Here is a 21,443-nt window from a genome sequence, read left to right on the forward strand (position 1 = left end):
TGTGTATCATCACCTTAAGGCTGGCTACACACTGGCTGCGTGGCGTGTCAGTTTTTATTTCGGCTCTCATTTTAACAGGTTAGAGCTTGCGGAGCTGGAGCCACGCCGAAAACGAGTGCTTGCTAGAAATAGAACCGACGCCTATTTTTCACGCGACATGCAAGCGTGTTGGAAGCGTTTCCAGGCAAAATAAAATAGGAAAAGTTGTTTATGTCATTTTGACATGAACACATATTAATAAATGACATTTTGATGTTTGAGAGTCTCTAGGTTTTGACATAAATGCAGATATTGTAATTTAAAAAAAATAAAAATAAAAAAAATAATATTGCACCTGTCAATACAGAACGAAAAATTCTGTAGCCTATTTTGCCGTCAATACTGCCGACGTTGTCGTTGCTGTATCAGTAGGCTATGTATTTATGTTTAACATGACGTATAGGCTTCCACAACTCTCCCCCCATGTCGAATATATCACCAATGAGGCTAGTCATATGTCACCTAGCAGCAGCAGCGCCGCATCAGACACGTCTCTGGTGTGCAAAGACATAGAAAACGCCACACCAGCTGACACGCAGGAGAAATGACATGCAGCAGAAACGCGACGCACACGCCATGCAATGTGTCGCTGGCCTAAGCCTGGGGAGAAGTGTTGCTCAGCACAGGCTTTTCTGAGTGCACCATTTATACTCCTCTGCTCAGTCTCAGGCATGCTCACAATGATTTGATTGTACACTGTAAAAATTAATATGCTATATCTATTCAATAAAATTGTGGCAACAGATTACCAGCAATATTAGTAATTAAATGTAACAAATTAGAATTGAGTAATAATTAATCAAATTAATTCCTTAAAAGTTAACCATTTAAAATGAGTAAAATTTACAAAAAATGTTTTTTTAAAACAAAAATATCTGAATAACAGACCGACATCAAAGATCAATTAAGAACTCTTTATTTTTTATTGCCTACATTGAAGACAGCTGATGTTAACAAGCAGAATCGCTGAAGGAGAAAACTGTAATTTTAAGTCACCATTATGATGATCAGTGTTTGTATTAGTTGGGCTCTTGATCCTTAAACCATTAACTTTAGATTTTGTTTGGCTGCTGTACCTGAGTTATAACAGCCAGATGAACAAATAGAAAAGGTGATCTGATGGTGTTGGTTATGTTTTAACATAATCATTATTTCACAATCATTTGACCTGAATCACTGAACTCATATAGAGCCCAATTTCTGAGTTAGGTTTACTTTATTAATTATGTAATTAACCTGAGTGAGAGAGAGTGAGGGAGAGAAACAGAGCACAACACATATTACACTGACTTGAATCTATTGACTACTCCTGAGGACATTTTCTTCTTCATTGGTGATATGAAGATGACCCAAGGATCTCCTGCTTATGGTCAGATTCTCATATTCAGAAGAGTCTGACTGGTGAACATCAGGTCTGGGATGGACAGTCTATGGGAAAAACACATTGATTATTTATTACCCGAGTTTTAAATGAACAAACTCTTTTGCACTTGTAGTTTTTGATGTTTAATTTACTGTGAGTGTGTCGTAGAGGTCAGATGATCTGGACTTGAGGTCAAGAGCTGCATATAAGCCTGTACTGGGATCATCGTCCTATAGGGAAACAGAGAGAAATATATTATATACACTGTATATAAGGGGTGTCGCAATATACCGGTGTTGACGATAATCGTGATATTCAAAGCATGAAATATCGACATCGTGTTAATTTAGAGTGTGACAATATACCGGTATTGGCGATAATAACCACAATGTTTAAAATGAATAGGATTCTTATGATAACATGACACACAAATACTACAGCGCCAGTACCTGGTTGACCTCTCAAGTGGCAGTATTGCACCCGCGAACACCTGTCAAATAAGAAGACGACGCAGCGCTCGTCCGCGCTCGCGCAGCTAGAGTGAAACACTCTGTCCACAACCAAAAAAAGTAAGCTCGCCAGTAATAAGAAAAGAGTTCTTCGACTTCATCAAAGAAAACAGCACATTAAAGATAGTCGCACACCGGACGAGAAGCGCCACGTATTTAAAATTAGAACACATTCTGTATGAGGGTACACCTTTTACAGTCTATGGTGTACACACACACCGGCGGTGCCCAGCAACGGCTCAGGACCTTGTTCAAAATCCTGCCGCGACACAGAGCGCCATTTACATCGTTTTATATTAAATTTACATTATATTTACATTATATTTGTCTCAAATCATCCTAAATGATTTCACCCTGTGCTGCAATATACATTTAATTTTACATTTATTTATAGAAATCAGCTGCTTGAATGAAAATTGCTGATGTTATCGGATTTTCAGGTGATATTCTCAATGCATTCAGTTAACGGACGCTCTGAGGTAAAGTGTTCAGATGACAGACTCAGCAACTATTGTATTTAATTGTACAGTATAATCATAACATAGTACAGACTAGACATGTGCCGGTATTCGGTAATGCGATAAATCGCGGTAATGAATATGCACGATATTGTTATCGCGGGCACTTCAAAATACCGTGAAAAATAATAGATCCGAATTTAGATTTTTAGAACGCGCATTATAGCTTATTTTCCATCAACCGCTTAAACAAACACTGCGTATATGCTGCGCGAAACACGTGCGCACTCTGATGGAAACAATCGCCACGTGTATAAGCATGCGGCCGGTGCGCACTTCTAGTCTAATGTAAACAGTCCTCACATGGAGAAGCAGCATGGTGGAAGGAGGAACGCCGCCGCCGATCTATCCGGATCCATCCCACTTCTAAAAGCAGAGCTGCCAACTCGACGCATTCAGCGCGAGACTCTTCACACGCTCACGCCACATATCCGTTTTCTCACGCAGAGAAAAATCGCGGAGCAAAGAGGACACGAAGACCGTCAAACAAGACAGAGCAGGTTACTTTTGATATGAAACAGGAGAACAATTGTGTCACAGAACGTTACATTTAAACCATTTAATGACCAGCAGCATGTTAGATGACTAAAACAAATAGATAAAGAGGAGTATTTTGCTGAATATGTGAACTGCACTTTTTTACATATTTATTATATTTTTACTTGTGTCATTACATAATTGTTATTATAATGAAAACCACATTATATTTGATTTAATTAGTTATTTGTAACCTTTAACAATACCAGCTGATAGGGCTCTATATGGTTACATAGCATTATGTGAGATTTTTTTTTCATGAGAAAAAAACAACATGTGGGCTATCTACTGTAGCCTTCCTAATATTTATCCAAAATTAGTCAATATTGAATCGAGATTTAAATTAAATCCCAAGTATTGAATTGAAATCGTTAAATTTGTGTTACGCAAACAGTAGCCTACCAGTCATTGTAACATTGTCACTAAACTTAATAAAATTCAGTTTAGTTACCAAATGTTTTGACAATCACAATTACACCTTGTGATGCAAGTTTTATTTATTTTTTTACCCCCCCCCCCCCCCCCCCCCGGCACATGCCTAGTACAGACATTATCTCAATTCCATAATGTCCTTAAACATAATGATATTGCTGGCCATAAACTGAGAAAGTGCGCCTCCGGTGTGCGATACCTCGAGTTGTCATAGACGCGACGCGGCTATTATTTTAGTCATGGAATGGGAAACGTGACATTAACTGTTAACAGGGGGTTTCTGTGTTCATATATTTAATAAAGGGTGATTATTAAAATTAAGGACCCTGTTTTCTTTACTCATCTTATTTTTGTATTTGCACTTGATTTTTTTTTTTGTTCAAATCTGCTATCTGCAGGACTTTATTGGCAATAGGTTTAAGAGCTTTTCAGTTCTTCAGGAAACCTTCAGACAGTGTTTGGCTTCAGTTTAAAACCAGATAAACTTCACATGCTTGTCTTCCTTCACAAAAATTTGCCATAGATTGAGTACGCAAGAAGTAAAAATGCATGTGCCTTGTGTTTATCAGTATCCTTATGTTTGTTGGGTAAAAAAGAAAAACTATATAAACAAAGTAAAAATTAATTTGACTGATAACTACTACCCCCGCCCCATAGATTCTATAGATATCGCGATATATCGATATCGTGAAATCTTTTGGCCACAATAACCGTGGTGTGAAAAATCTAACATCGTGACAGCCCTACTGTATATATATATATATATATTTATACTACAGGGCCGTTGAATGCTTGAATCTGATTGGTTGACGAACGTTCTAAGGTGTGCATTATTTTCAGGGAAACGCACGGCTAAAGTAGTTCCAGGCAGGTCTTGACCGCATTACAGTTCCATATCACTTCGCGTAGTTAACTGTAATAACGGAAAATAGGATACAATTCATAACAAGAAAAAGCATTTAGCCCCATGCGCTTGATCTGCAATTTTCAATGTCTAGCTTCACAATTAATAGAAACATGCAGTTTAATTTTAATAAATAAAGTATATAGTCCTATCTATATTATAATCAATAGAAAATTAAACTGAATATAGGCTAAATAAATGGATAATCCTGCAGTACGGATTTTTATTGCAGATAATAACAAATAAATAAGTATTGATAGGCCCACTTGTTAATAGCTTTGTGTTTCATTTATTTGGCTAGTCTACTGTCTGTCAATGAAAAAAAAAAAGAATGAACGAATTAATTAAAACGAACTAAATTAATAAATAAATAATAATATTGACGACGCACATGCTTTTCTGTCTCATTATTGCAACATCTCTCTCTAATAACTGCATTAATAACTGCATAAAGCCGGGGACACACTTTAAGGCCGGTTATGAATGTAATTTGATACTTATGACTGATCATGCCCAAACGCGTGTTCAGCGCGTTCAGTCTGTGTTCAAAGTCGGTGTTTAAAATATGCTGCGATGAAAACAGTCAGAGATTGTGTCAGCTAGTCGTGTGTCCCAGCATTAGTCCGCTATCAGTGGCTCAAACCTCCGTTACTAACTCTAAAATGACGTTTTGGAATTAGCAACGGAGGCATTGGATTAGATGCGTAAGAAATTAGTCCTACATACAAGAGCGTTTTAATGACAAAAACTTTACAAACGTCTTGAAATACATAATCTGAACAATGTTTCGAGGTGTGGTAACTGTAGTATAAGCGGAATAATTGACTTCAGGCCGTTGAATTATTAGAAAAATAATGCACACCGAGGTGTAACGGCCACTCCGCTTCGCGTCGTGACCGCATTACCACCTCGGGTGTGCATTATTTTTCTAATAATTCAACGGCCTGTCGTCAATTATTCCTTACATATATTGAATTTATTCTGTAGTTCTTTGATCAGCTCACCTCACACTTGTGTATTGCAGATTGTCTGTTCATTATTTTTCTCGTACTGTCAAAAAAAGGAAACATATAATTTGTATACAGATAAAAACAACATATCCTTCTGCATTCGTTTTTAAGTAAATTATACTTATATTCTTTATTATTTAATTTACATTATAAATAGTATGATGATGATGATGATGATGATGAATAATCCTCCAGATGCCGCTGTGATCACAATCACATTCCTACCAGCAACATGATGAACTGAAAGAGGAAGATCATCATGATTAACTCTCCAAACTGATGAATGATGTGAAGATACAGGAGTGTGTTAATAAAAGCTTCACCTGTGACAGTTACAGCGTCTGATCTCTGAGATCCATGTTGATTATGAGCCTGACAGTAGAAGCGTCCACTCTGTAGTGCACTGAAACTCTGTCCAGATCCAACAGCTGAGGGTTCATTCTCCTTAAACCAGCTGAAGTTCAGAGCAGGAGGGTTTGAGTCACTGATGCAGTTCAGAGTCACTGAATCTCCCTCCACTATTACACCAGATGGACTGATGGACACTGAGACGTTCCTCGGTGGGTCTAAAAAGTACAAAAAGTAAAACCTTAAATCATCTAATTCAAACACGATCTCCTAATCTTAAAAAGAATAAATGAATCTGTACTCACACATGACATTGATCTGAACAGCAGGAGAGATGTGAGTGTGTCCGTCTACAGCACAGCTATATCTGCCTGAATCCTCTCTTCTGACTGACTGCAGCAGGAGTTCATTGTTTCTGTCTCTTCTCTCAGTTAATGGCTGTGAGTTTCTGTACCAGATGAATGTTGCTCTGTCAGTCAGAGCGCAGCTGCTTTTACATCTCAGAGTGACTGAATCTCCCTCTGTCACTCTCTCAGGAGACTCCACCTGAAGATCTGAACACAACACACACATTATATCTAGTGCTGCTGTCATACACTGATTATTATTCAACATAATGCACAGAAGAAGAGATAAACCTTACCAAAATTATCTGTGACCGTAAGATTCACTCCAGATTTACCAATCCATTTTTCTTTATCAGTGATGAATCTGAAATAGTAGATGTGTTCATCCTTCAGTGTCACATGACTCAGTCTGACGGTGCAGTTCTGCTGTTTATCTCCCAGATACTGAAGCCTCTGACTGTATTCAGGGTCCTCAGACAGATCTGGAAACTCTTCATCTTTCTTTTTATCTTTTGTTTGGCTCCAGAACACTTTCATGATCATATATCCAGTAGAAGGGTATGTATAAGTGCATCTCATTATCACTGTTGAGTCCTTTAGTGCACAGATGTGTGAAGGACTGTAACTCACACTCCAACCATCACTAGAAACCCCTGAAACACAGAATTCATACTGATGAAAATGTTGTTTTATCAATTCCAACGGATCACAAAAACTTTAGACTACTTGTAAATAGTGACTCATTACAGGGAATATTATAAATGAATCTTCTCAGAATCTTGTGAGTGATAAATAATCTAAGTGTGAATTTCTTTATTGGTTTTGACAGAGGATGTTGCAGAAATAAACAGAAGTGAAACCAGAGCAAATAAATCAGCCATGAACAACATGCTGCCCTCTAAAATAATAAAAAAATATGCCAATTAAGTCTAAGAAAATGTCTATATGCTGACAAAGTCATTTGACACACAAACCTCTTCCTCAAGGGAGCCAAATCCTGTTCCTGGAGATCTACCTTCCTGCAAAGTTCAGATCCAACCCTGATCACACACACGTGTCTGCAATGATCACGTGCTTCTGCAGATCTTCATTAGCTGGTTTAGTTGTGTTTGATCAGGGTTGAAGCTGAACTTTGCAGGAAGGTAGATCTCCAGGAACAGGATTGGCCACTCCTATCATATCTCCACAATGTCTTCTGAGAAAATGAACCAAAAAATGAGAAAGTCCCTCCCCTAAACCACCGGACAATGACTAGCAAGTAGCAAATTAGCAATTCATGTCTAAGACTGTGATATAACTAAAAACTACTGGATATTTATAAAATAGACAAGCCCATTGACATGCCTCACCCAAACTTCATGCTTCAAAAGGAAATACATCAACATACCACAGAAAACTGCTCATTAAACACTCATTATGTGGTCTTTGAAAATAAAAATAAAATAAGTAATGTAACATTAACTCACCGTGAATCATGAGCAGAAATATCAGAGGAAGAGGAGGAGCCATTCTGACCGACATCAGCATAACATATATCTATAATACAGCATTAAACATCACTTATATGCTCATAAATAGTGTATGTTCATCACCCTAAACAGCTCTTAGTGTTAGTAAGATCTTTGCACATCTGAAGATTATTAATGCACAACATCAGTGTGTAAATGAACTGATCATTAGATGAACAGAAGATAATCCTCATGTCAGGAATCATGTGATATATGAGCTTCATCTATAGAAATAATCATCAGTTTTCATTTAAATATGAGTGTGTTTGTCTTACCGTGTTGTCGCTCACCAGATCAACAGCAACCGAATGACTGCACTGTACTAACACAAGCACTTTTAGCTTTACAGTGAAGGACTTTAAAGTGTGTGAAGTGTGGTTAACACTGTTTTTTACACACAGCTGCAGAATGCAGGGATGACGTATTTTTGTAGGCATTTAAGCACTTCCGGGTGCATCGTCCTGAAGTCAATGGGTTTTTGGTTAAAATGCTTGATAAAAGGTCTGTGGTGAACACAAGCTCACGATATTTTAATGTTTTTTTCTACGATATGAAATACATATACAATACACATGCAATACCCTCTTGTGATTTTTTACAATCTTTTATGTGTTTATGTGATTGCTAACAAGTGGTTAAATGGGACCACAGAGTTTGTCTAGGACATTAAACTGTCACGGTTCAGGGTGCATCATGGGCTTCCCCTCTTCTCTGTGTTTGTCCTGACATGTTCTGCTGCTCATGACCAGGGCAATCAGCACTGACTTAGCAGCGCGGTGTGCAAATCACAAGCTGTGATTTGCTGATTGCCGCGATCAACACCTGTCACTTATATTCTCTGCTGTGTCTGAAGCTCTGAGACTGGCGAGAGGATCCTCCAAATCCTCAGTACTCATCCTGCTGGATCTGTCTGCTGCTTTTGACACAGTTTACCACCAGATCCTCCTGTCAAACCTCATGAAGATGGGCATCTCAGGAACTGCACTCCAGTGGTTCAAGTCATACCTCTTCAGGGTGTATTGGAGGGGTGAGATGTCAAAGTCACAACATCTAGCTACCGGGGTGCCTCAGGGCTCAGTGCTTGGACCACTTCTCCTCTCCATCTCCATGTCATCACTGTCATTCAGAAACATGGCTTTTCCTATCACTGTTATGCTGATTTCACACAACTCTACCTCTCATTCCACCCAGATGATCCAAAGGTTGCTGCTCGCATCTCAGCCTGCCTGACAGACATTTCTTGCTGGATGAAGGACCATCACCTTCAACTCAACCTTGCTAAGACAAAAACTGCTTGTGGTCTCAGCCAACCCAAAACTCCATCACAACTTCTCTATACAGCTAGGTTTGTCAACCATAACTCCTTCCAGGACAGCCAGGAATCTTAGAGTTGTGATTGATGATCACATAAGTTTCACAGACCACATTACTACAACGGCCCAGTCCTGGGCGCTTAGACGAGGAGTTTCTCAACAGGTCATTCTCTCCCGTTGGGCACTGCATCTCGGGAGGTATCCATAGCCTGTGTGTCCACTGTTGTTATAAGGACAGCACTGGAGCTCCCATACATTCCCTTATATTATCAACGCACGTCACTTCACGTTGATGCCGATTTCATGAAGTTTTCTAATAAACTTTGGTCACTCTGCATTTGAGTCCTCTGTTCATGTCCCTGACATAATCTACTGAACACAACATTGATTCAGCAGAGGAGACAGACATACACCAAGTCCTGATGGAGCAAGGCATCCTTCAGGGACGGGAGCAGGAGGAACTCACCGCCTCTTGCCGCACCTTCTCTGTAGGGGTGGGAATTGGCAAAAATGTGACGATTCGATAGTATTGCGATATTTGGCCCACGATTCAATATTATTGCGATTTTTAACATATTGCGATACAGCAAGTATTGCGATTCGATTCTGCGATATATTGCGATTCATGTCTCCCATATTATTCGAAGGCATTACAAAAAATGAGGAAAAAAAGACTGCTCAACTCACTTCAAATGTCACATTTAATTATGTTGACATTATCTTTTACACATTAATAACAGAAGTGCAAAAACTTAGGAGGGTAGTGCAAAAACTTAGGAGGGTAGTGCAAAAACTTAGGAGGGTAGTGCAAAAACTTTGTCCTTGAACATTCAGGACATGACCTTATTACAGGACAGGACACAATTATTCTCTGAATAGGAGACCTCTCACATAAATGGTGAGCTCTCAGCACATAAATTAAAATGTAAATAAAATTTAGTAACATAAACATGAGAATAATTATATAAATAAGAGTAACTTAGAGCTTCAATCAAATTGAAAAAAAAAAAGAAAAAAAATGTGTACTGCTAGAGTCCAGTCCTGTTGGCTGCAAGGTCATCAACCAAAACTCATTTGGGAATATTGGCATTTTTGTTAAGAAAAAGGAGTTGGTCAACATGCTCTGATGTTAAAGTGCTCCTCTGGGCCGATACTATGTCTCCTGCAGTGGAGAACACCCTTTCAGCAGACACACTAGTGGCTGGAATGCTCAGGTATCTTTTAGCGAGTTTGGCTAGGTAAGGATACGTTGTCTCATGAGCTTTCCACCAGTTGAGGGGGTTTTCTTCTAGTGGCAGTGGAGAAGCCTCCTGGTATCTCTTCACTTCCTCTTCAGCTTGGGTAAATGGTGACCTTTGTGGGGCTGTGGTAGAAAATGTTTCTCCCAGTAAATCAGCTAGCCCAGATCTTCTTTTAGGTTTAGGCTCTTCAAGCTCCTGTCCATCCATTTCTCCAGAGGCACTGCTGGTCTCTTCTTGCCTAATAGTGGGCTGTAGGGAAACATTAGATATATGTTAAAAGATTTTCCATTAAAACAGATATAAGAAAATAATGCTAACCACCAGTATAGAGATTAATCACCAGATGAACATAGGCTTGGTTGTAAAAAATCAGATAAATAATATAGCATTTTTAAATACTTTGACATTTTAAAATAACTATTTAAACAATTGCATTAAAAAAGATATAAGAAAATAATGCTAACCACCACTAAAACCAGTATAGAGAATAATCACCAGATGAACATAGGCTTGGTTGTAAAAAATCAGATAAATAATATAGCATTTTTAAATACTTTAACATTTTAAAATAACTCTTTAAACAATGTAGTTAATTAAATAAAGCCTACCTGAAGGCTGGCTGCCTCCACAACCAGTCTGGAATAAATGTCACTGATGTCATCTGTGGTCAGGAAAGGCAGTGACTTAAATCGTGGATCCAGGACAGATGCTGTGTGGAGGGTGTTTTTTTCTTCAACAGTGCTGTATCTCTTCTGCAGATCTTGACTTATTGCCTGTTTGATGTCCCTCACAATTGGTTTGTCCCCCATTGTCTCTCGTGTGTCATTTAGCAGCTTTGCCTGCACTGGAGCAATGATAGACAAAGTGGGATTCTTCTCCTCTGAAACAAGTTTTGTGGCTACTAACATCGGTCGAAGTGCTAGCATTATATCCTCAGCATCTGTAATGTCATTTTCGTTTAGGGTGCAGATATCACTGCCTGACCTCCTGACCTCAGAGGACAACAGAGCAGCACAGATCGCTGGTTGCTGTTCCAGGAAACGTTCAAGCATTTCGTACCCGCTGTTCCAACGGGTCACAACATCGGTCTTGAGCTTGTGAGTGGGGAGGTCCAGAAGCTTTTGTTTTTGCTCCAACATGAAGTTGGCGATTGCACTGCGGTGGAAAAAAGTGCTTATGCGCCGGACTCTTCCTAGTAACCTGGCGACAGCAGGCAGCTTTAGTGCGCGCTGTGAGGCGAGGTTGAGCGTATGGGCAAAACATTTCACGTGAAGATACCCCCCCACCTGCGCGGCCACAACCATGTTGGACGCGTTGTCCGTAACCAAAACAATCTGTTTGTTAGCGATACCCCACTCTTCGGTTGCCGTTTTCAGCAACTCGGCCACACTGGCCCCGGTATGGCTCTCATGCATCGCCCTGGTTTGTAAAACATGAGTTAAAAGCTGCCATTCATTCGTGATGTGATGCGCGGTTATGGTCATGTACGATTCCGTAGCTCTTGATGACCAACCGTCACACGTTATAGCAACTCCGTCGGCTAAACTCAAAGTTTCATTTACCTCATCTCTGACTTCGCTGTAGAGTTTGGGGATGGCAGAGTCGGTAAAATATTTACGTGAGGGGATCACATACCTGGGCTCCAGTATGCTAAGCAGATTCTGGAAACCTTCGTTCTCCACAACACTGTAAGGCTGCAAATCTTTGGAGATAAAGTAGGCAATCGCCTCCGTGATTTTCTTAGCTCTTTCGGAGTTTGGAGGTAACTTGATCATTTTTGTTTGGTCCAAGGTGCGTTGATTTGGGGGTAGGACAACAACTTTGGGGCGTTTCACTTCCTCAGTGGCGGCTAACTCCAAATGATACCTTGTAAGATGGGCTCTCAAGTTTGTCGTATTCCCACAGTACTTAATCTTCATATGGCATTCCTTGCATATAGCATGCTGCATGTCAAGGTCTTTACTATTTGCTTTTTGATGAAACCCAAAATTTACCCACACTTTCGATTTGAAAGACAACGGAGCGTCGTGTACAACCGGTTGTGATGAAGCCATTTTCATTTTAATTTGTTGTTGAATGCACGAGCACGACTACAAAGCGCCACCCTGTGGATGTAATACGCGAATGTACATGATCAGAGTAAACTCCGAGAAAACCAATGAAGAAAACCCGAAAGTAAAACAGATAATTTTATAATTAAATATCGCAATACTTTGCGCTACTGTATCGATATAATCGCGTGCGCAAAATATCGCGATACTAAACAGAATCGATTTTTTCCCCCACCACTACTTCTCTGAGACGTCTCTCCAGCTTGCAGAGCTCACAGAATGGCTTGAAAGGTTCCAGACCAACGTCCCCGTGGAGCCAACTGTACCGCCTTCTCCCAACACTGATGTGGCCGTTCCCCGTCGTGCCGAACCTCGCTTTAATCCACCTGCTCCATACTCCGGTGAGACTAATTCATGTCACTCCTTTTTGTCACAATGTTCTCTGACTTTTTAACTCCAGCCCTCCTGTTTTTCCACAGAATGATCCAAAGTGGCCTTTGCCATCACACTCATGGTCGGCCAAGCCAGAAAATGGGAAACGGCCATGTGGGACAATGGGCAAGAATGCTGTGACTCGTTTAAGGATTTTTCGGAGGAGTTCCGCAATACACAGAACAAACAGCACTGGCTCGGACTACACACACAAACACACACACACACACAAGAAAGAAAAAAAGAAATATAATTATAAGAAATACCAAAATATAAAAGTGCAATAGTAAAAAGCTGTGTAACAGTCCAGGTGTCCAGAAGGGATAAGCACCTTAAACCTTGAGTCGACTGAGTGTTTTAACTTATTCAAATGTCCAAGAAATTACCCCCAAAAAGCAGAAAACTTTTCAATATGATCAGTCCTCAAAAGTCGGGAGTCTTCCATCTGTAGGACAGAGATCATGTCCATAATCCACATCTGGAAGGAGGGGGGTGAGGTTGATTTCCATTTTTTAAGTGTCTTAGCCATGACCATACCCAGCATTAGGGACTGTTGCAATGCTCCTGAAAGGCAAGAGGTGCGCTGTGAGAGGCCGCAGATGGCAAGTTCAGCATCCGGTGGAAGAGGCTTATTGTGAGCCTTGGAGTACCAGTCAAAAATGCTTGACTAAAATCCAGAAAATAAAGGGCAAAACTAGAGAAGCAGTATGCTCTGCCACCTTACACCTGTCACACATTGTTGAAACAGAGAGGACATTTTATGCAATTTGGCTTTAGTGTAATGTAAGCGGTGAAAAGCTTTGAATTGGATCAGTTGGTGTCTGCTGCTGACTGAGCAGGCCTGTATCGTAGTCAAGTCCCATGCAGCTTCGGAGAGCTCAACTCCCAGGTCTTCTTCCCATGCCTCTTTAAATCTTACAGCAGTTTTACAAATAAACAAACTCATTTAAAAATAAGATGCCTTGAAGAGTCAGTAGGATTAAAAAAAAAACATAAAAAAAGTTTTCAGCTCCTCCCCACCTGCACGCGGCAACTCTCGAACACATCCGGTGCTTTGATCGATTCTGGAGTGGAGGGCTATTTTATGGACATAAAATCGTGTGAAGGACTGTAACTCATACCCCAGCCAGCACTAGAAATTCTTTTTGTGGCTTTTAGTTTATGTCCATTACAACAGGCCAAAAAAAATTATGATCTATGAAAATACATACTATAAAAGATGAGTATCGCAGGTAAGTAGATCAGGTAAGTCATGGGAGTGAGTCTTGCGTGTCTTGGTAAAGACGAGACTAGACAGTGAACTTCTTTTTTTTTTGGCAGATTACTACTTTTGTATTATACCACCACCAACTGTACAGGAGTGTATAATACCATGAACTTAATAGAATCTTAGTTTTGAATAAAAAAAATAAAAAAAACTTATATTCTTTTCATTAAACCAGTATTATTAAGAAAAATAAATAAAGCATCAAGTCTTTCCTTTTTCATACCCTGTTCTTCAAGTATATCATGTATTGAGTTCTCTCCTTCCATTTCCTGCCAATTTATTCTACTATCATTATATTTCTCACATGCAAAAAGTACATGGTTTGGTACTATACGGTTATCCGGACCACACGTTCTATTCAGAAATAAGTGTGGCGCCATTTTGATAATTATTTACGTGTGGTCCGGATAACCGTATAGTACCCATCGTTTACCTCTTTTCTGTCTCAGCATAGACAGTGAACTGATGGTGGAGTGGTGTTATATAGGGTGCTGATGATGATGATGTGCAGGTGAGGTAAATCAGTAATCAGGGGAGAGTGAACGAGTGGGCGGAGTGTGCAGATCTGGTGAAACCCTGACAGGTGGAGGGATAGGCTGAGTCCCAATTCGCCTACTTATACTACGACCAAAAAGTATGTACTTTTTTTGTGAGGAAAAAGTACATACTTTTGAGTGTGTAGCAAAAGAGTATGCACGTTCTGGGACATACTTTGATGACGTCATGCAACGTGAACGAGAACGTGGTTGCCTAGTTACGCACACCGTGACTGTTAACAAAACATTTTACATTTCATTCATTCTTATATGTCCAATATAATTTTATTTATTATTCCCATCTTTTTTTCCTCATCGTTTTTTCCACAATACATTTACAATGTGTTCTACCAAACTGAGGAGTGAAGCAGGGCGTCATCGTAGATCAACTAAACGCTCGTTTGTGAGGCGGCTGGTTCTGACGTTCATGTGCACTGTGTGTAACGAAAGCTACTTATTTTCTGAGTTAAAATATTTAAAGTTTATAGTATAACTATTGTTTAACGTATTTTATACTTAATTTTATACTTATGTATAATACTCAAAAATACCCCGATGAAAACGAACCATGCTTTTACTATAGTAAAAGTGTAGTAACCATGTTTCTTTGGTTGGACTGATAAAGTTAACATTTGTACAGCCACAGTATTACTACAAATAAGTCAGTGTGGTTAAACTATGGTTAGTGTAGTAAAAGGTGTTTAAGTATAAATCTAAGACAGAAACATCAAAAGAAATACATAAAAAAAGACACTTGCATGACACTGTACTAGAGCCTTTTTATTTACCCTACAAGATAAACACGGTACTTTTTTGGCACAACTTAAACTCATTAATATTACGATACAATAAAATATAACTTTAATTAGGGTTAAACATTTGAATTCTTACACTTAAAAACTGAGGGCGCATCTCCGCTGCTGCATCCGGTGTGTAAAAAATACAGTCGTATTTTTAAATTTCGCGGTCTTTCTCCTCTGCTATTGACGCAGCTCGGACTCATCTCTTCAATCGGACTCGATTGTTCACCACACCGGCTGCCATGTTTACATCACCACCATCACCACAAAGCTTCTCCCTCCCGCACGCAATGGGTTGTGGGCAATATTAGCCGTTAGAGTGTGCATTGATCTGCACTTCGAATTCTAACCGGAAATAGTAGACCATCCGGGTATCTTTGGAATACTCATTTCAACATACTACGATTTGGGACGTACTAATTCTAGTTTCGCATACTATTTAGGACGGATAGTATGCGAATTGGGACTCAGCCATAGAGTTGTGGGTAGGGTTACAACACCGCCTCATGATTGGCCGATGCTGGTCACGTGAGTATGACACACGTGCAATGCTGATGCAGGAGCCGGCCAATAATGAGGCAACGTTCTGACGTAGAACCTGGAAGCGCTCCACTGTATTTACTACGTCTACAGTGTAGGAAAATGACGTGGAAGAGAAGAGATTGATGAATAAAAACTTTATTTTTGTTTAGTTTTTGTGCATAAAAAGTATTCTCGCAGACATCCCAACCTGCAAAAAGTAATTTCAGGGAGGTATCCCAAAGCCCCTTGAATTTGTTTATCTTGCAAGACATCAGATTCACAAGTGTTTGGTGAGACATCTGACTCCTAAATTCTGTCTTGATGTGACACACAATGCTGAATGCCCTTTCCACGTCACAGTTAGAATTTGGCACCACCAATAGCACTTTCATCAGCTGACAGATCTCCCTGAATCTCAACTGCCCTGAGCTCACAGATCATGCTGTTTGTGGAGTTGTTTAATCCTCTTCTGCTGAGATCTTCACAGATTTAATGTCTTCTTTTATCTTCATCTGATTTAATGTGACTGTGACTGGAAGTCAGTTGTAGTTCTTGTGTTTCACTTTCCTTCAGTGATTCTGCTTGTTAACTGCAGGTGTTCATCACTAATGTTCAATCATCACTCAATTAATCACTTAATTATCTCATTTACTTTAACACTGCTTCAGTGTTATTTTAACACTCTGTAGAGTGGGACCATATTTGCTCTGAGCAGTGTTGATTTAACACTGGGGATTTTGCTGTGTAGCTGGTAGGTCAATAACGTGACTCAAAAGTGAAATTTGTACATCTTACAACTTACCAGGTTGTACAATCTCCTCACTAATCCTCTTCCAAGAGAGATCATTTTTGTTCCTGTCTCGACGCGCGAATGAGGCGTATTCGCGTCTACCGCGCTGCGCTCATTTACCCACCCAAAGCCAGTAAAGTTAACGTTACACACTTCCGAACATGTGCATCTGATTTAGTTGGTTAAGCTAACGTTAGTTTAAGTTAGCTAACGTTAGCCGAAACCCTCACATAAAATGTGTTGCAACTATTTATATTGAACATTAAGCTACCTTCGTCCAGCTGTAGAAATGATTAAGGTGCAAATTTACAAAGACTTGAAACTCACCGAGTGGTCTGTGGTGTTCACTGATACGCTCACACAAAAATCGCTGCAAAAGATGCTTTCCAACTATGGCGTTATTTTCCTGTCAAATGTCGAGAGCGCATTATTGTAGCGCGAAAGTACATTAATATAATGCGCGAGCGCGAATCTCTCTGCTCGCGCGCGGAATATAATGCGCGAGCGCGAATCTCTCTGCTCGCGTGCGGAATATAATGTGCCCAGTGCGAATCTCTCTGCTCGCGCGCGGGAACTGGGCGCGCGCTCTCAGATACACGCTGCTCTTGTAAGAATTTTCTCTGGGCTCGCTTAAAACGTGTTCAGTGCAATCGCGAATCTCTCCTCTTCGCTTAAAGTAAGCGTGTATGTGCTTAGACTGTGTCCCGTGCGTTCGCGCATGCCTAAGTACTCTTCTCTTCAATTTCTTTTTCTTTTTTTTAATTAATGCCAAGGTATCAAAAATATAACTTACATAGCAAAAATTTACAAATTACATACAACGGAATAAAGAAAGCAAAGCAGTATATATATATATATATATATATGTTGCTTTGCTTTCTTTATTCCGTTGTATGTAATTTGTACATTTTATTTTTTATGAGCATATGTACAGGCTATATATACATATAGCCTGTACATATGCTCATAAAAAATAAAATAAAAAAACAGAACAGAAAGCTTTAATGAAATAAATTAAAAAGTTGAAACAAGTTTATTGTCTTAAGAGCTTTAAGATTCTTAGATAACGAAATGCTTTGGATGTATTGTTGGACCTCTCTTCTAAAAACAATGAATAAGGGATTCTGCTGAGTGAATTTACTACAGTGAATGTGAAATTTTGCAAGGAACAATAATAGATTAATAATAAAATACTCATTAAAAGTTTATATACACCTTGCAGTATCTGCAAAATGTTAATAATTTTAGCAATAGGAGGGATCACAAAAATGTATATTTTCTCTTTTTATTTAGTACTACCCTGATGAAGCAGTTTATTCTGCAAAGCGTATGTAAACTTTTGACTGCTAACTGTTGATGAATGTGTGATGTGATTACCTCATCAGGGTCACATCGTAGTGCTGGGCAAGGTTCCTTCTATTTCCCACAAACACCAGGATTCCACTGACCACACCATCTTCACTGACACTGGGCTCAAAGTGATTAAAAATAGAGAACATTTGTATTGCTACTTTACAGGGAATTAAACATAACTATCAATTACACAAATATAGATAAATGACCCATGCAAATTGAGACAGGTAATCTTGAATTTTAAGCTTGCCGCACATAGCTATCTTCATGAACTTACAATTGATTGGTTGGGTCCTTACATGCGCTTCCTGAGGCACACTAGCACACACACGCTCTCTCGCTCCCTCTCTCTTCACATTCTTCTCCCGGTAGACGTAGAATCCACAGCTAGATCAATGAGTATAGAAGCCCTATGATTACAACGAACGACCATCATTTGAAGTGTCACACAGTTCTGAAATGATCGTACATTATAGGATTTTTTGTCATTATTGATCGTACATCGTACAGAGGTCAAAATTATCGTACAAATACAATAATTATTGAACGTCTGGCAACACTGGTTCTCTTCTTGTTTGGGTTGGAAAGCTTCCGTTTCCTCACGCATCGCGATTACAGAAACATAACAGCGCATTTTTCAAACTCCAGTGAAGTAGTGCGTCATCATGACGTAGTATTTCCGGCGCATGCGCATTAAACAACATGTTCTTATATTTCATGCATGATTAAATGTTATTTCCATAGACAGTATTTAAAAGGTTTTTTTCAGCTTTTCTGTTTAAGTTGAAGTTGTTCTAACTCATTGTGTTGTTAGACTCTATAGCCTAAATTCACAAAACTTGACTCTTTCACCATACTAAAAGTCAGTGTTGTTCAGTGTAGTGTAGTCTGATTACAATTAAATGTGTTTAATTGACTTAGAACAACATAATATGATATTGAAAGTATTCTGTTCACAGTTGTAAAGTCAAACAAATTACTTTGCTAAGACTCCTCTCATAAATTACAGCAAATATTATGTATAAAACGGACAAAAATGTCAACAATATGTTGTACTTGATTATAATGTATAAGCAAATGTATTGGAAAAATACATTTCAAGTGCATTAATGCACACAGTATATATTATAGACTAAACACATAGTAAACAATACATTAACAAATTATTTTTGGACAACACACCTGTTGGATTTGAAATTAAAATCAATTATTTTCCATGTTTTCCATTAAAATTCTTATTTTATTTAGTATATTAGTCAATACATCAAAATAAATTTCCTTTAATAACTTATAACTCATATAAACAAACTCAGTCACTGCGTCTTCAGCGGTTCGGATTTAGGAACATCAAAATGACTGTTGTGTTCCTTATTACACCAACAGAACACCACAATCGCTTAGATGCCATTCTGCTCATAGACAGTGCTCCAGCGTATCAACAATGACCACGCCGGTCCGCGCGGACTATGATTGACAGCTCGCTCACGAGCGAGGGCGGGTTGGTGTTGAAACGCTGCTGTCAATCAACAATCGTGGGAGGGGCATCGATTTTGAGACATCACAAAATCGAACGGCTTGATTTGAGACGGGGGAAAACATATAAGAAGATTAAAAAAAAAAACACTGGATGGATTTTTTTCATTTTTTGATGGTTGTGTACAGGCACTGTCAACACACATTTCAGTACAATCAACTTGTAAAAGTGCATGTACCATTATATGACCCCTTTAAATAGAAAATGAACAGGACAACATTCAGTGAACTATTGGAATTTTGTGTTGCTATGTATGACTGGAAAAGAAATGAGGCTGTTCCAGAGAAAAATTAACAGAAGATATTTCTTCTTACTAAAAAAAACGTTTTTTCTTACTTTTTTATTTGTAATGTGTGAAAAAGCAGCAAGTTTTATGGCCTAATGGTTAGAGAATTAGACCAGTCCGAAGGTTGCAGGTTCGATTCTCAATACCGGCAGGAAATAACTGAGGTGCCATTGAGCAAGACAACTAACACACAATCACTCCCCCGGGCAACAAAATGGCTGCTGACTGCTCTGTGTCTGTGTGTGTGTGTGTGTGTGTGTGTGTGTGTGTGTGTGTGTGTGTGTCAACGATTTGCAGTGTGTGAGAGTACAGTATTTACTCACTCCTAATGTGTGTGCACTAACTTGGATGGGTTAAATGCAGAGGACAAATTCAGAGTATGGGTCATCATACTTGACCTTCACATGTCACTTTGTTTTTTAAGAGTAAGAGGAAAAATCATTAACACTGATTTCACTGACAGGCAAGATACGGAGGATCAGCATGGAAATACCTCTTCAAAGTAAGTAATCTATCTATCTATCTATCTATCTTGTTCATCTCATTTACAGTGTCAGATCTGAATATTGCACTGTTGGGCTCGACTGAGGCAGGAAAGATTGCATCAGGAAACACCATCCTGGGTGGAGAGAGAAAAACATTTAAAGAAGGTTATTCTGCTGAGTCTGAGACCAAGATTTGTACACTGGCACATACAGAGGTGGATGGACGAACAGTCAATGTCATCGATACTGTAGGACTCTCTGATACAGTCATAAGAGGCGTTCAGAGCAAAATCGAGCAGATATTTGACTGTACACATCATGGCGTTGATGTGTTTCTACTGGTGATCAAAGTGGGTGTGAAGTTCACAGAGGAGGTCGTTACAGCTGTGAAATGGATCCAGGAGAATTTTGGAGAAAAGTTCTTAAAACACACAATAGTGCTCTTTACTCACAGAGATCAGATACACGGTCCAATAGAAGATTATCTGGGAGAATGTAAAACACTGCAGTCAGTGGTTGATCAGTGTTCAGGAGGATTTCATGTTTTAACAACAAAGATAAAGATCGATCTCAGGTCACTGAGCTTCTGGAAAAGATTGAGTCACTGAGGAGAAAGAATGTATATGAGAGATACAGACAGCAGGACTATAAGGAGACTCAGAAAGCTCTTCTTCAGACTCAGAATACAATTTTTCTCAATAAACTTGTGACTGGAGCAGCTGTAGGAGTGTTATGCTGCGTTCACACCAAACGCGAATCTGCGTCAAAATTCGCGCCTGCCGCGTCTAGTTATACGCGTGACCACTTTGTGTGCATTCGCGCGTCAAGAGTGAAATTGACGCGCGTAAAATCAAAAGTTTGAAGCGAAATTTACGCGCGTCAAAGGCGAAGTCAGGGGGCGAAAGTTTCTAAGCTGTTGGCGGCCATCTTTTTTAGATGTTTATCGAGCATTAGCAATAGCATTAATCGAGAGAGTCACCGCTCTTATATGATCTGAAGAGCAGAAACAGCTGCGTAGGGGACATCGTCGCTGTACTCGGGTCCACCAAAACCTCCGGAGGGTTTCAGGAGTTTCACAATTTGCTCCAGGAGGTAGGTTTGGTGGACCTAACGGTGAGGACGCTGACGAGGACAGCGTAGGCCGTATAAAGCCTCGGCCTCGAGTGGTCGCTGCCTGACGAGCCCGCGCTGTAAAGCCCGGCGCGAGGTTCACCCTCTCCCGCACCTAATCTGTCATTTATTTTTGTTTTGATAATAAATGGAGGCAGCCTCCAAAAGTGAAACCTGTCCTGTTATTTTTTTTGAAAAGTTTTTATAC

General features: G+C 39.5%; 1 protein-coding gene across 1 annotated transcript; it reads right to left on the bottom strand.

Annotated features, from left to right (window-relative positions):
- Positions 1 to 1,335: 1,335 nt before the first annotated feature.
- Positions 1,336 to 6,544, bottom strand: LOC311069539 (B-cell receptor CD22-like; the record flags this gene model as incomplete). The annotated part of the gene is made up of 7 exons (XM_084092755.1): positions 1,336 to 1,467; positions 1,555 to 1,632; positions 5,307 to 5,352; positions 5,459 to 5,552; positions 5,636 to 5,878; positions 5,966 to 6,214; positions 6,304 to 6,544. The coding sequence occupies 7 exons, from the start codon at positions 6,542 to 6,544 to the stop codon at positions 1,336 to 1,338; spliced, it is 1,083 nt and encodes a 360-aa protein (XP_083948881.1).
- Between the last annotated feature and the right edge of the window lie 14,899 nt (positions 6,545 to 21,443).

This window comes from Abramis brama (assembly GCF_963993115.1).
Source record: "Abramis brama genome assembly, chromosome: 2".
NCBI lineage: Eukaryota > Metazoa > Chordata > Actinopteri > Cypriniformes > Leuciscidae > Abramis > Abramis brama.